General features: G+C 36.5%; 1 protein-coding gene across 1 annotated transcript; it reads left to right on the top strand.

The window, feature by feature from the left end:
- The first annotated feature begins 743 nt into the window (after positions 1-743).
- On the top strand, positions 744-11,403 carry LOC133837028 (uncharacterized). The gene is made up of 4 exons (XM_062267674.1): positions 744-1,160; positions 8,687-10,419; positions 10,485-10,629; positions 10,698-11,403. Exons 1-4 carry the CDS (start codon positions 1,101-1,103, stop codon positions 10,989-10,991), a joined length of 2,232 nt encoding a protein of 743 aa, XP_062123658.1. The 5' UTR covers positions 744-1,100; the 3' UTR covers positions 10,992-11,403.
- Positions 11,404-14,208: the final 2,805 nt, after the last annotated feature.

The raw sequence follows: 14,208 nt of genomic DNA, 5'->3' as shown, positions 1-14,208 counted from the left end.
TGTATTATATTTTCATAACAGCTAAAAAAAAAGAATTTCTTATCAGCTGGTAGAATTATCGATATTTTGGATGACTATAAATGGTAATATCGGAGGCCGATAATGCCTTATACATCAATTACAAATATGAATATAAAAGACTACACATAACGATTGTATGGTTGGGGAGAATTTACAATAATTAATTTACTTGAATGTTTCACATTTGTAAATAATTCGCCAAAAGACGTACTACTGTAAAATGTTAAGACTATGTTAAAACGCCCTTGATGTCAAATTCTTGCAAGTGCATTTATTTCTATATAACGTATGATAAATCACTGTTGACAAAACATTATTCTATTAATATTTGATGTATTACATATTTTATATTATTAATATTTGATATATGTATATTAAATACTCAATATTAACTCGTCAAGCACTGTTTTTCTATGTAATGTTAAAGAACATACATATGTATGTCTCTCATTAATAGTTAATCAACATCTACAACATAAATATTACTATAAATTAAGAGAGGTCTTTTAAATCCGAATTAAAGACTTCGGTTTTTTTTATTTAAAAAATAACAAAATAAAAATATATTTTTAACGGTTTTTGGTTTTTTAAATATTGCGCCAATAAGGTATTACCAGGCAGCGTATATGGAAGAGTACTTTCGGTATATTCTATGCCGTAATATAGGGCATTTTTAAATTCAACTTGCGGTCACGCGATCCCCGGTCCAAATGCAACAACAACGTCGACCGAAGAGGACGTTTTTACGCGGCACGCGCATTTATGATTTGGTGTATTTATAATTTCCGCTTGGGAATATTGAATTTATATGAAAAAAATGTGCCGATATTGTAAACCCAAGTATTTATATATTGTCCAAAAGTGTTAATTTTCCATTAAATCGTAAAGCATAAATTACCGACTAATGAACGGTTAATTTTTTGTTGTTTTTATTGAACGCACAACGGTTTTTGTTCTTACGCTCTCATACACACGCACAAATACAATCGCACACAGTTTAAAAGGAATTAAGAAAAGGTGGAAAAGGGAAGTCGATCAAAACAAAGGTTGAAATTGAACGTCAAACGTCTGTCTGCAGTATGTTTGAATTAGAGGATTATTCAAGCAATATACATGAAGGTTTCTTCAGTAAATATGCGGTAAGTACATAAATACTTAATAATTATAATATTACCAATAAATACCAATGTATAATATATATACATTAAGCTAACACTAGAGGAGGCAAAATTGTATTTTATTTTTTTTTTGTTTGCTCTACCGGCCGGGTACACGCATTCATGATTAAAATAGCTCATAATCATGACCATTATTCGTTTAATTCAAATACGTAACGTTCGTTTAGTGTAGAATTCGCCGCAGTCGACAAAGCAGCGCAGTCAGCAGCAGCAGCTCTCCAAATAATTGTTTCTGGTATTTCTGCACCTGCATTCCCCTAAGCATTGTCGCCAAGTTGTGGTGCCCTGTTCAGTGGAGCTTTGTAGCTTTGCTTCGTTCATGTCTGTTCGCCGCAAATTCGCTCAAAAGCAAAACCAACGTTCCATTTTAAATTTCAATTCGCCCGTTCGCCGCGTGAGTGGCTTCCACTGCAAAGTATATGTATGCATGTAAATATGTACAAGTATGGGTGAGCGCGTTTATTTATTTGCAAGCATTGTGCTTTAAAATTGCTCTTAACTCATCACAGTTATTGGAAATGCTGATTAACGAAGACGAGTAGTCGTAACAGGAAGAGTTCCGTCGAGTATTGGCATTCCGATAATTAGATTCTATTAAATTTATCTATATGTAAAGTATTTTCGTAATTCTGTTTCTACATTATGCTTTCTGTCTTTATCTTTTGGTTACTAACTCGGCTACAATCTTGTGTAGAGACCGAGGGAATTTTCGATGTTAATGCTTACACAACAGTCCAGTCCTCTGTTGTGTGTACTAAAAAGTTTGCAGCAACAACAGGGTCGAACCGAACACGTTGATCAAGTTGATGTCAACCTCAGTTCAGCATTCTGTTAGCTAGTGAAGTTTATTTACTTATGGAAACGAATTATGTTTATTTGCTCATATATGTATATGTATGTAGATACAAAACATGTTAATTTCTATGTACGGCTTTAATTTTTTTTTTTTTTGGCTCTTTGAACCGCTGCCTTGTTTGCCTCTTGGTTTGTCTTGGTTTTTGGCTCATCTTTTGCTTTTGCGACTTAAAAATTTTAAAGGCTAAACCTATGCCTCATCGCGGATATTTTTGTTTTTTGTTACTTATCTGTTTGTTTGTACATCCATATGTTTGTTCATATACATAATACATGTACATAAACTTAAATAAATTTTTATGAAAAGCACGGTTGTTGAATGTTGTTGATTATTAGTTGCCAGGCAATGTCCTTGTTAACGTGGTGTCATCACTTAAAGCAATTTTAATCAAAATGTACAATACTCAACTGTATACAATTGTATGTACATATGCCACAAGTGTGTTTAAATTCTTTTTTGACAAGGTGTATGTGTGTGTGTGGACTAAACAAGGAACATGTTTTTATGTGAAACGCCGGTTAGAAACGCTACAAGTTGTAAGAAGGTAGGGGGAGTCAAAGCTAAAGCCACTACTCTGCTCTCTGTGTATGCACAGGTACATATGTATATACGTAAAAAAGCTTTTGCTTAGCCGGCCGCTCCAGCCTCTCTCTTAGTATCTCTTACTCTCGTCGAGCCCAAACGAGTGCAGAATCTTCAAAGTTCAACGAGGCGCGCCACGACCACCAGCAAATTTGACTTTGAGTGAATGAAACACCCACAAGTATACATACATACATACATTCTCACTTACCTACAGCAACAGCAATCATAATATGAGAAGGCAACATGTCGCTGTTCGTACTCGACAGATTTCTGTAAATGCGACTGTTGCTTTGTCTGTTGCTTGAATATGGGCGCCCAGCTGAATGCCGCAACGGCCAAACATACCACTCACAACGACACACGCAAGCAACAAGGTCTAAGGATCCAAATAAATGTAATGATCATAAAGTAATTTACAAATGGGCGTTCATAAAATATAAGTCTGGCGGGATTTCGTTTTTTAGTCATATTGATGGTGATAATGGTCCCGATACGATGATTGGAATTTGTGTGCCAGTTTCCTGGCAGCATGAAAAAGAAATGTCTTGCAACCAGAGGTGTTTGAAGTAACATTTAAGATTTAACAACGGCAAAGGATATGTATAATATATGGCAGATGCCGATGCATGGCCCATAAATCGTGCATATCCAGCTAAAAGGAATTACCAGGCAACAACGAAATTTCTATTATTCAAACGACACACAAAAATGCACAATGCTTGAACCCCAGGCGTAATGTCTTGGGCATGAATTCCTTGTCAAGGGTGCAACAGTGAGAAACAGAGAGAGATGGCAATAGTATTCTACCTTCTTTGTGTGTTTCCATGCCTTGATGCACAGCATAAAGAGGTCATCAGACATCTGCTGCAGCAGCTGCATTGCCAAGACTTCCTTGTTATTCCCTGCTATTAAGCCTTAGCTCGAAAGGTACCTAAGTCCTTTCAGGCATGTTACATTATGTGTATGTGTATGCGAGGGTGTCGTGCAGTTTTGCATTAAACACTATTTTTATAGTATTATTATTTACTTCTGAGGTTCTCCAAAAAGCTAGAGAGGAGGAGTAACGGAGATTAACAATGAACCCGGATAAATAAATGTACATATATATAAATTTCTGCAGGTGCTAGAAATCTAGAACAAGAATTTTTCACACAAGAACAAGTACAGCAAGTAACAGCTTACTTACAATTAATTACAGGAAGTTCGCCTTCCGTATTCTTTCCGAATGTACATACATCTCACCTCCAAGTACTCATTGAAGTCAAAATAGTTCTACGTAGGTATGTATGTGTGCGCATATATGTATATAGCTTTCTCATATTGTGATGTCAGAAACAGCAACGACACCCGAGCTTCATCATTGCAGCTGCCTGGTATTTTCTGCTTGGCAGAGGTTATCGGAACACACCAACACATACATACAGAACATAGGCATGTAGACAGCAATTAGACTGCCAGACAGACGGACGGATAAATCGGAAAAATGTAAAATGCATACATACACACAGAAGAGTTACAACCCTTAAGTATAAAATAATATTTAACTGCATAAGAAATTGATCAATAGGAAAGAAACATCAAACAGTTCGAAGTATAATGCTATTTATAATGCACTCCTTTCTATAAAGTGTAGTTACAATGAAAAACCGTCTTGAAAATATGTTAATTTTCTGTGTGCATGAAAATTATTTCATAATTACTTAGTTTCTTAGATTTAATTAAAAATAAATTTATGATATGATATGATTTTATGATATATTATGATTTAATTACATTTATAACCGTCGTTATAGCCGGATTCTACTGTATATATACATACACATATATAAATTGGTTGGATCAACCGTTTCATGTCAAAAAACCAAATGACTGTTGCAACAAGAGCGTGCAGCTGCTCCAACACCGGCTGTGTGCCTCAATTAATGTTGCAACTCACAACAAAAACAGCCATGGCTACAGCAACTGTCCTTCATGGCATAAGCCGAAAGCGAGTAGAGTCCACAGTGGTATTTAAACTGGTATGCTTGTGGAATGCTATTAAGGATTCTCTACTCTGCAACAGCCTTCAATAGAATAGTTTTTAAAGCTGTTCAAAGTCTGGTCACACACAAGTTTTACGGTGTATGGAGACGTAAATACATACATATGTATGTCTGATAAAAGAGTAAAAACGTCAAGTGACCAACATCAACGTCGCTAGCTTTCAAATATTTATGATATCCTGCTAAATTATGTAACTTATCAACAATAATCAGGCCTTTTTAGCTTTGTCTATATCGATTTTTTTTTTAGCACAAAGCAGATCTAGGGGCGGGTCAATGAGTTGGAATGTATCCAAGGACAAGCAAACATTGCCCATCAACCCCATTTGCCCTTTCGTCGCCAATCGCCCACTGGCAAGTAACAGGCGCCAGCCGCTTTCCTTTTTCGTTTATTCTGTTTTGTATGCTGTCTGCATGCAAAAACTTGCGCCTAATACCTAAAACTCGCACATGTATGTACAGTAGATCACAGCTTATTTCAACCACCACCAACCGACAACTTTGAGTTAGTGTACTGGCCAAACTAAAAGAGGTATTAACTTTATTTAAACGCAGGATTTTAGTTTAATGTTTTAACATACAAGATACTTTTTCATTTATCCTCTAATTTTTTTACTATATAAAATTATTGAAAAACCAAAAATGCCAAAAAGTACCACAGCTTATTTCAACCAGCTGAAAATAACTAAATATAAATATGTTAAACTGTGTATTTAGAATTTCGTATGACCTCCTTCTTGGTTAATAGCTCCTTCCAGACAGTTTGGAATAGATTCCACCAATTTTTTTGTGATATAGGGGCTAATTTTGTCCCATTCTTCCGCTAAAGCCGTTTTAAGGTTAGATTTGTTGGAAATTGGCCTTTTTCCGATGTTCTGGTCCAAAATGGCCCAAAATTTTTACAACATTTATGTCAGGTTACTGAGCTGATGGTTTCATGACATGACGATAGTTGCACATTAGCCAATCTTGCCCAATTCCTGCCTTAAACCTAGGGTCATTGTCTCGGTAGAAGCGGAAATCATCCTTAATGCCTAGTTTATCTGCACTTTGGACCAAATTGACATTCAGTACCTCTAGGTATTGAGTCTAGTCAATGGTCGCGTCAATAAAATTGAGTTTTCCGACTACGGCTGTGGACATACAGGCCCAAACCACGACGCTACCACCGTAATGCGTGACTGTAGGCTTTAAATTTATGTTTTGACGCCAGGAATTTGATTCTGACCGACATATGGAGCTCCAATCAAGCCAAAATGTTGATTTTGGACTCGTCCACAAATATGATTAAGTTCCAAAAGTTTTATCCTTTCCCACATGCTCCTTGACAAATTTCAAAAGAGCCTTTTGATTCGCGAGCCTTATAAACGGTTTCTTGCTCCTTGTACTGTCATTAAAGTCACTTTCCCGAAGTACTCTCGAATTGATTCTGGGTGGCACGCCTTACTCAATTCCTCCTCTATAACACTGGCAAATTTTGGTGGCGAAAATTTTGATTTTCCCGATTTTCCGGACAATATAACGCGCGTCGGTCTCCTTAAAAATGCATTGGGTACATTTTGCCCTTCTCATGCACTATACTTTCGCGAAAAAGCAATGAAATGATTCTTTGCACAGTCGAAACACTCAGATGCAGCATTTCATAAATTTTTGACGGAAAATCCATTCTTTAAAGGAGCTATGACGTCATTTTCCTTCTCAATTGTGGTTCACGGACCCATTTTGTAAAATACGCGTGTATTTCGAAATCTAAAGCTTAAAATGTCGAAAATCTAACTTCTATATATTGAAAATACTATACACAAAGCAATAAATCCATAAACACCAGTTATTTTCCTAGGAAACTGATCTTCGCACAGCTGCAAAGTTGCTGGTTGAAATAAGCTGTGGTACTTTTTTGGCATTTTTGGTTTTCAATAATTTTATATAGTAAAAATTAGTGGATAAATGAAAAAATATCTTGTATTTTAAAACATTAAACTAAAATCCTGCGTTTAAATAAAGTTAATACCTCTTTTAGTTTGGCCAGTACACTAACTCAAAGTTGTCGGTTGGTGGTGGTTGAAATAAGCTGTGATCTACTGTATGTATACTCTGTACAAAGGTAGTCAATGTTCCATCAACATGTACATACATATCAACATGTGGCGACAGCATACTGCTTAAAAGTAAATACTACCCTTTTCGTAGCAGATTTCAAGTTTCCGCAACAGCAAGAAATTCACTCAAAAGTCAGATGGAACGCTCAGTTCAGTTTCAACTCTGCTCTGTTGATGTTTCAATTTGCAAAATGTTTTGTTGCCAACTGTACTGCTTGAGCGCTTAACAGACCACTCTGTTGTGTGTTGCTGTTTCGCCGTCGATGTTCTATGTTTCCACCACAAAGCAGCAGTCTTTCTGTGCTGTTGGTTTCTCTTTTCAACCTTAACATAAACCAGACGTCGTCGACGTCGCTGCCCGTTCTCTGGTTCTCACGTTCGTTGCTGTGAATAAAACCCGCACACATACACGCAAGCGTTGCTGTGCTTGAATTGTTACTGCTGATGAGACTGTTGCTGTCGATTTTACTGCCAACTCCGTCGATTTCAATGGAAATGCTGATATGTACAGACTATGTAAACGCAGCTGTATCAAAAAAAAAAAAAGAAAATTGTATATTTTTCAAGTCACATAGGACAAACGAAAAGGGAGATTATTTTGATATCGAATTAATTTCAAATAATTGCTTAGATTACCAAGACTTAAAGTTAAATTTTTGGTCTATTATGAGTAAAAATAATTTTAATTGCCAATATACGAAACTGTAATTCTCGCCTGCAAAAACTCTGAATATAGATGCTAAATAGCTAAGTTGGTATCACTGGTGGGCATACAAAATTTCCAGCTGTATGTATTATACGCTGTCCCTTTCTTTTGTTATTCTCTGTTAAACTGGCACCCATGTTGGGTCGCTGTTAGTGACAAGCAAAATGTTGCTGCAACACTTTTTGCTCCGCAACACATTCATGAGTGGTTGCTTTTAGCACGCATAAAGGGAAATGAGTTTCTGCTAGAACGATGAATCTGATGTATGTATGTATACGCATTTGTATATGTTCAAATTGCTGTATTTGCGAGAAATTTACTATGTAAAGTTTTAAACGACTTTTTTCGTTGACTGTTTTGTTAAACGACAATACATAATCCTATTTGCGTATATGTACATACATATGTATATGTATACATATGAACATATGCATGTTTCGATGTATATTTACATTTAGGTTGTATATTTGTGTGTAAAAGTGAGTATAGATTGCAGCTGCCTGTAGCTTGTAATTGCACATAAATCTTTCCTTTTTGCTTATGTATGTACATATATCCGGTTTAAGTTGGCCTTCTCATTCTTCCTGAGAGTCCCAATACTGCATATTTACACATTTATAGTTTGCGTCACATTATTATTATATTATACATATGTAAACGATAAAATATTAGGTCAAGATTGGTATTGGTACAGAATATTTAAAATTCGTTTAATTTGGTTATTCTACTCTGGTAGGTTTGTTATTATTATTATTATTATTGTGAATGCAGCTGTACATACAAATTCATTTCATATTTGTATATGCCTGTGTGCTCATGTTTGGCGGTGGTTGCCTGTCATCCAATACAAAACTGGTTTGAACATTGCTCCTGCTTCTTATCCCCTAACCTTCGTTTTCATCACCTTGTTGCAGCACGTGAAAAAAAGGAAAAGTATCTGCTGATATATGTATATGTACATACATACACACATGTGCATGAATATCGTATTGGTATGCAGAATAGCGATAAACACATTATGTCGTTTAGTACAGTAAATCAACACGTTAATAATTTGTATTTTATAAATGCTGTAATAGTTATAATTAAATTATATGCTACGTTTTATTATAATCTATCTAAAGAATAATAAGTAATTGGTATGTTGTATTTGGTTAATGTATATGGACTAATTGATTTTCTATTATCATCTTTGGTAGGATGCGGCTGGGCCTTCATTGGACTTTTATGTGTCGGATTCCATGCAGGATATGCTGGATGTGGACATCAGGGCAGAGATTGCCAACGTCGTGGGCAGCTCCAGTGAGATGAGTTCGCTCGATTATGCCCTAGAGTCCATTTCGGCCATCAACAACAGCAGTACTAATACAGCCAACAGCTTGTCCTCTTCATCGTTAACCCACAATGCGAATGCAACTCTGTTAGCCAGCAATGCGTTGCATGCGTCGCCCACAGCCAAGTGGATGGGATCATGCGCAAATTTTTGGTCAACCACTGATTACTATGCTGATGTGGGTGCCTGTGTGAATCCCATTTCTGTGATGCCTTTAATTAACTCGAGCACTAGCTCGAGTTCGATGTTGGCCTCCGGATCACCGCAAAAAACCCGAGCTGCTGGTCTGTCCTCGACACAGGGCAGAGGGGGCTCTGCATCAGTAATTGTTCCACCCGCTTCACCATGCGATCAGCATAAATCGCATTTGACCTTCTCGCCAGCACAGATGAAGGTCAGCGCTGGATCCTTGCGCAGAGAGCAAGTTATGGCCCACATACCGAAACAGATCCCCTCTGCCTTGCCCATTGCATCATCGCCTGTAATTGCACCGACAACCACGGCAACCATGACTGGCCTGCTGCAACGACGTAACTCTCCGGCCGTGGATGCGGTGCGCAAGGATCTGGGCACGGAATTGCGTAAGGTTCAGGGATTACAGTCGAGCGTGGACGAGACAAAGAGCACTTCCAAAAGTAGTAATAGTCTGCTCACCTCCAGTGGTGTCTCGAACACCATAAAACTGGGACCCGGCATTGGTGGATTAACCTTTGCCAACAGCGCCACTTACAACAAACTGAAGCAGCAGACTTGCAGTAAGTCACCTAGTGGGGCGCCACTCACATCAAATGGCAATATTTTGCTTAAGCGCGATCGAGAGGCGAGTCAATTGCAAAACATGACAACGCTGCACGCCGGGGCCGTGGCCAAGCGAGGCAGTGCACCTAAGAGCATCGCGTCAGCAGTACACTCACCGACCTCTGGCTGTACTGTGGGTCGACCTGCCACATCGTCGTCACCGTTGTCCCTAACGCCTTTGGGTAATAGCAACAGCAACATCATTAACAATGGCAACATCCATACCAATCCCATTGCTAATGCCAGCGTTAAGGCAATACAACAGAAAACGAAGCAGTCAGCGTTGAGCAGCGTATTTCCAAAACCCGCCTATTCCTATTCATGCCTCATTGCGCTGGCGCTGAAGAATTCACGTGCTGGCTCTCTGCCCGTCTCGGAGATTTACAGTTTTCTGTGCCAGCATTTTCCATATTTTGAGAACGCGCCGAGTGGTTGGAAGAACAGCGTTCGTCATAATTTGTCGCTCAACAAGTGCTTTGAGAAAATTGAGCGTCCAGCAACAAATGGTAATCAGCGCAAAGGCTGTCGTTGGGCTATGAATCCCGAACGGATCTGTAAGATGGACGAGGAAGTACAAAAATGGTCACGTAAGGATCCCGCTGCAATTCGCGGTGCAATGGTTTATCCGGAGCATCTTGACGCCTTAGAGCGTGGGGAAATGAAGCATGGCTCAGCCGATTCGGATGTAGAGTTAGATTCACAATCTGAGATCGAGGAATCATCCGACCTGGAGGAGCATGATTTTGATGACACTCTAATCGATGCTATGCTTGTCGAAGAGGAAGAGAACGATGATGTTGAGTAAGTCAAATTAAATATTGTTATACGGCTGCATATCATTACACTTATTCAATCGCTATTTTCAGCTGGGCAAATAGCGAGGATGAGGATCACGCCCAGGACGAGCACGTGGTACATGAGTATGAGCAAATAAATCAATTAAGCAATCATCTGCCAAACAATCAGCTAATAGCCCAATACGCCCAGAAGGGGACTGATTTTGAGATCGGGGTGCGTAACTGACTTTCCTAGCTATTAAAAGAAAACATATTTAATTTCGTCTCATTGGTTCTATCCAGGTCGACGATTTGTACGATGCAATTGATTTTGAGGACGACAAGCAGATAGTACGTGGAGGCGCCCTTGTCATTGATCAATCGTCAAGTATAATTGAGCTCAATCCGGCAGATCTAAATGCCAACGATGGTTACCAGTCACAAAAGCGTGCCCGTCTTGACATTAACTATGCCATCGGGCCAGCTGGCGAGTTGGAGCAGCAGTATGGTCAAAAGGTAAAGGTGCAGCAAGTGTTGCAACAACAGCTTCCTACGTACAATCGTAGAAAAATGCCACTGGTGAATCGAATTATATAAAGGAACAAATCAGAAGCGTACACTTTATTTTAAGCAGTATGCACTAGTGTTAGATTTACTTTTTAGGGAACTCCCGTCAGTTACGCTTAATTAATGTTAAGTTGATTTCTGTGTGAACATGAAATATCTTTCAATTCTGTTGATTCCAAATAAGTTTGTTATTCAATTTAATTGTTTAGAACATAGTTTTCGCACCGTAGCTTAATGCAGTAAAGTCAAATAAATGTTTACGTAATCAAACATTAAACTTGTAAGAATTCCCTTTCCACTATTGACGCAACATTTTAAAGTTCAGTTCAAAATTTTGACATATTGGGACCACCCTCAATCCATACGATGTAATTGTTTAAATTCCCATTGTGTATATTGTTTTCCATTTTCTTGACAATGATGATAATATTTTCGAATTTGATCTCGAATGAAAAGAAATTGTTATTAATTTATGTTACATGTAATCACTTCTGACGATTATCTTTAATAATATCAATGCAAGTTTGTAAAAAATACGAAAAAATATCCTATGAAAATTGATTAGATCAAGTGGAACATTAAATTTTTTGACAAGGAAATAGGAAATACAAAGATTAGTTAAATTTCCGATTCTTTGTTAAGTGTACATAAAAAATTGAATTTTTTCGAATTTTACGCCCTTTTGGCGTACTTGTAAAAAGAAGAATTACGTGTACGTAATATTGAAGATCACCACCCAAAACTTGCCGGTCCAGTATTTAACACACAGATTTTTGGTCAATTGTTACCAAGTATATTCTATATGAATACATACATATATTATAAAAAACAATCAATTATCGATTGAAAGTGCAGTCAATTAAAACATTGATATATATTATATAACGTATGTAAATATATATGGTATGTAAATTTTTTTTTACGTCGAATTTGTATACTAATATAGCTGTATATTAAATGTACATTTAAACGGTATACAATAAAACAATAAAATGCAGCAGGCCGTGAATATTGCATCTTTACAAATATTCCAAAAGAATTGTCAAAATTCCAAATAAAGATAACTAAAAAGACTTAAAATCAACGATTATACAGCAGAATATTCAGGATTCAGTTTACGTAAGAGTAAACAAGACCTCAGATTTTATATACAAAGTACAAACAATTTTTAAGTTAATTGAAATAGGGTTAAGAGCAAGTACTGTAAATAAATATTACATTGCTCAATTTGAAACTAATACATTTTGTGTTCCATATCGATTTCTATATCTCATTTAGTCATACAATTAATATTTTTATAATATTCAGCATAATCTGTTCGAATAGGTATAATTTAGAAATTAAGCAATTATATATTTTAAATTATGTGTATGTATAAACATTTATATGTGTATAATGTGCATACTTTGGACAACACGAACAATTTGTATATAATTGTTAGAAATGTGTACAATACAATTGAAACCAAAAACAAAAAAAAATGTAATAAAAAATTTCAAATAATTTTTAGAGAAAATTTTTTGTATTTTGTACTCTGAAATATAAATTGATCTAAACATCTTGAATTTACTTTTTTAATTAGAAGGAAGTATCATAAGAGGCATTTTCAGTTTAACTTCGATTATATGAACATCCGGAAAATGAATTAAAATTGGCAATAATTTTCAATGGTTGCTATGATTATTTCCAATGAGCTGTGAAGTATTAAGTGGAATTTGAATTTGATTTTGTATTTGAAACAAACCGTATCTGCCTGCAAGCATAAAAAGTGCTGCCGGAAAAAAATTATATCGTTAGTCTCTGAGATTCAGTGTTTAATACCGATAAACGGACAGACCGGCATATAAAAGTTGCTAAATTGTCTAGGCTATTGACGTTGATTAAGAATATGTATACTTTATGGGTTCGTTGATGAGTGTCGCATAAGTGTTCATTTTCTGCTATAGGATTTTTCAAAGTATAGGTATTTCTAAAGTTGTCAAAAGGTAAGAAATAACTTGCCAAAATCTGTAAATTTTCATGCAACATTTCGGAATCTTATTACGAATAATTCTAGTACATTTAATTTTCATGTTTTTCAAATTATTTAGTGTATAAAAGTGCATAGTTTCAATATTCGAATATTTTAAACAAAAGACGATTACTGTTAATCTAGACTAATTCTTCATTACGCTAATAAGAAGTTGACTAAATGCATTTGACCCTTCATATTTTATATATAATATTTACATGATAGACGAAATTCAGTATTACGAAATGCGTATAATTAAATCAGTTCAGTGAGCATTGCTGTCCTTCAATAGTGATAATGGGAGCAAATCAATACGTTATATGATAGACTACGTTATTTCAATAGTTATTGAAGCTGTTAAGCATCATAAAAACATATATTCTGTGATTAATGGATTTATTTCTTTATCGCCTCGTTGACTTACGCTTATCTTCGCTGAATATGCTCTGGTACCCGTCACCAGGAAGGCAATTGACTTATCGATGGATCGCTGGAGCCATGTTGACCATCACATGCTTTCCATAGCTTCTGCAAGGTTTTGAGTACAGAGGACATAAGCCTGATTGACTTGAAGTTGTTATGACCTATAAGACTGCATTTGCCCATGTTCGGCAGCAAGCTGAGCATATCTCTTAGAGCCATGCAGTTATCGCAGATTTGCTGGATTGCACCGTTGCTGACGACAATCCGTCGAGTCCTGGCGACTTGACACTCGCACAGTAGTAAATTGCTCAATTTATTTTGGAGGTGCCTTTTACGTAGTTCAGCAAAAGGGTTTGCCATGATTACCGTTTGGATGAGCCAATCTTCACTTTCTTATAGGACTTCACGAGAAACCTTTACTTATTAAAACAAGTAAGAAAGCTATAGTCGAGCGGGCTCGACTTTGAGAGACCCGCTACCCATTTTGAATAAAAGCAAAATATATTACTCTAAAAATATACTACAAAAATACTAAAAATATGTAAAGTGGTGTATTTGGTATATCGATATAGTACCACATTCAAAATTTACCATAGACCGTACAATATATCAGATATCAGCCAAAGCAACTTAGACCCTAGTAAGTAGGTGTTTTTAATCATACAAAAATATTGCTTTAATTAACATACATCGACAATTTTTGTCTGATCGCAACCAAATTTTCAGGAATCACAATTACTTGTTGTTCCATTTTTGTCAATTTCCGGGGGCGGAAGTGGGCGTGGCAAATATTTGAAAAAAGCTTGATTTGCG

The sequence above is a fragment of the Drosophila sulfurigaster genome, chromosome 2R (assembly GCF_023558435.1).
Source record: "Drosophila sulfurigaster albostrigata strain 15112-1811.04 chromosome 2R, ASM2355843v2, whole genome shotgun sequence".
Classification (NCBI taxonomy): domain Eukaryota; kingdom Metazoa; phylum Arthropoda; class Insecta; order Diptera; family Drosophilidae; genus Drosophila; species Drosophila sulfurigaster.
Note: the sequence above shows the minus strand (reverse complement) of the source record. Positions and strands in the feature narration are given on the sequence as shown.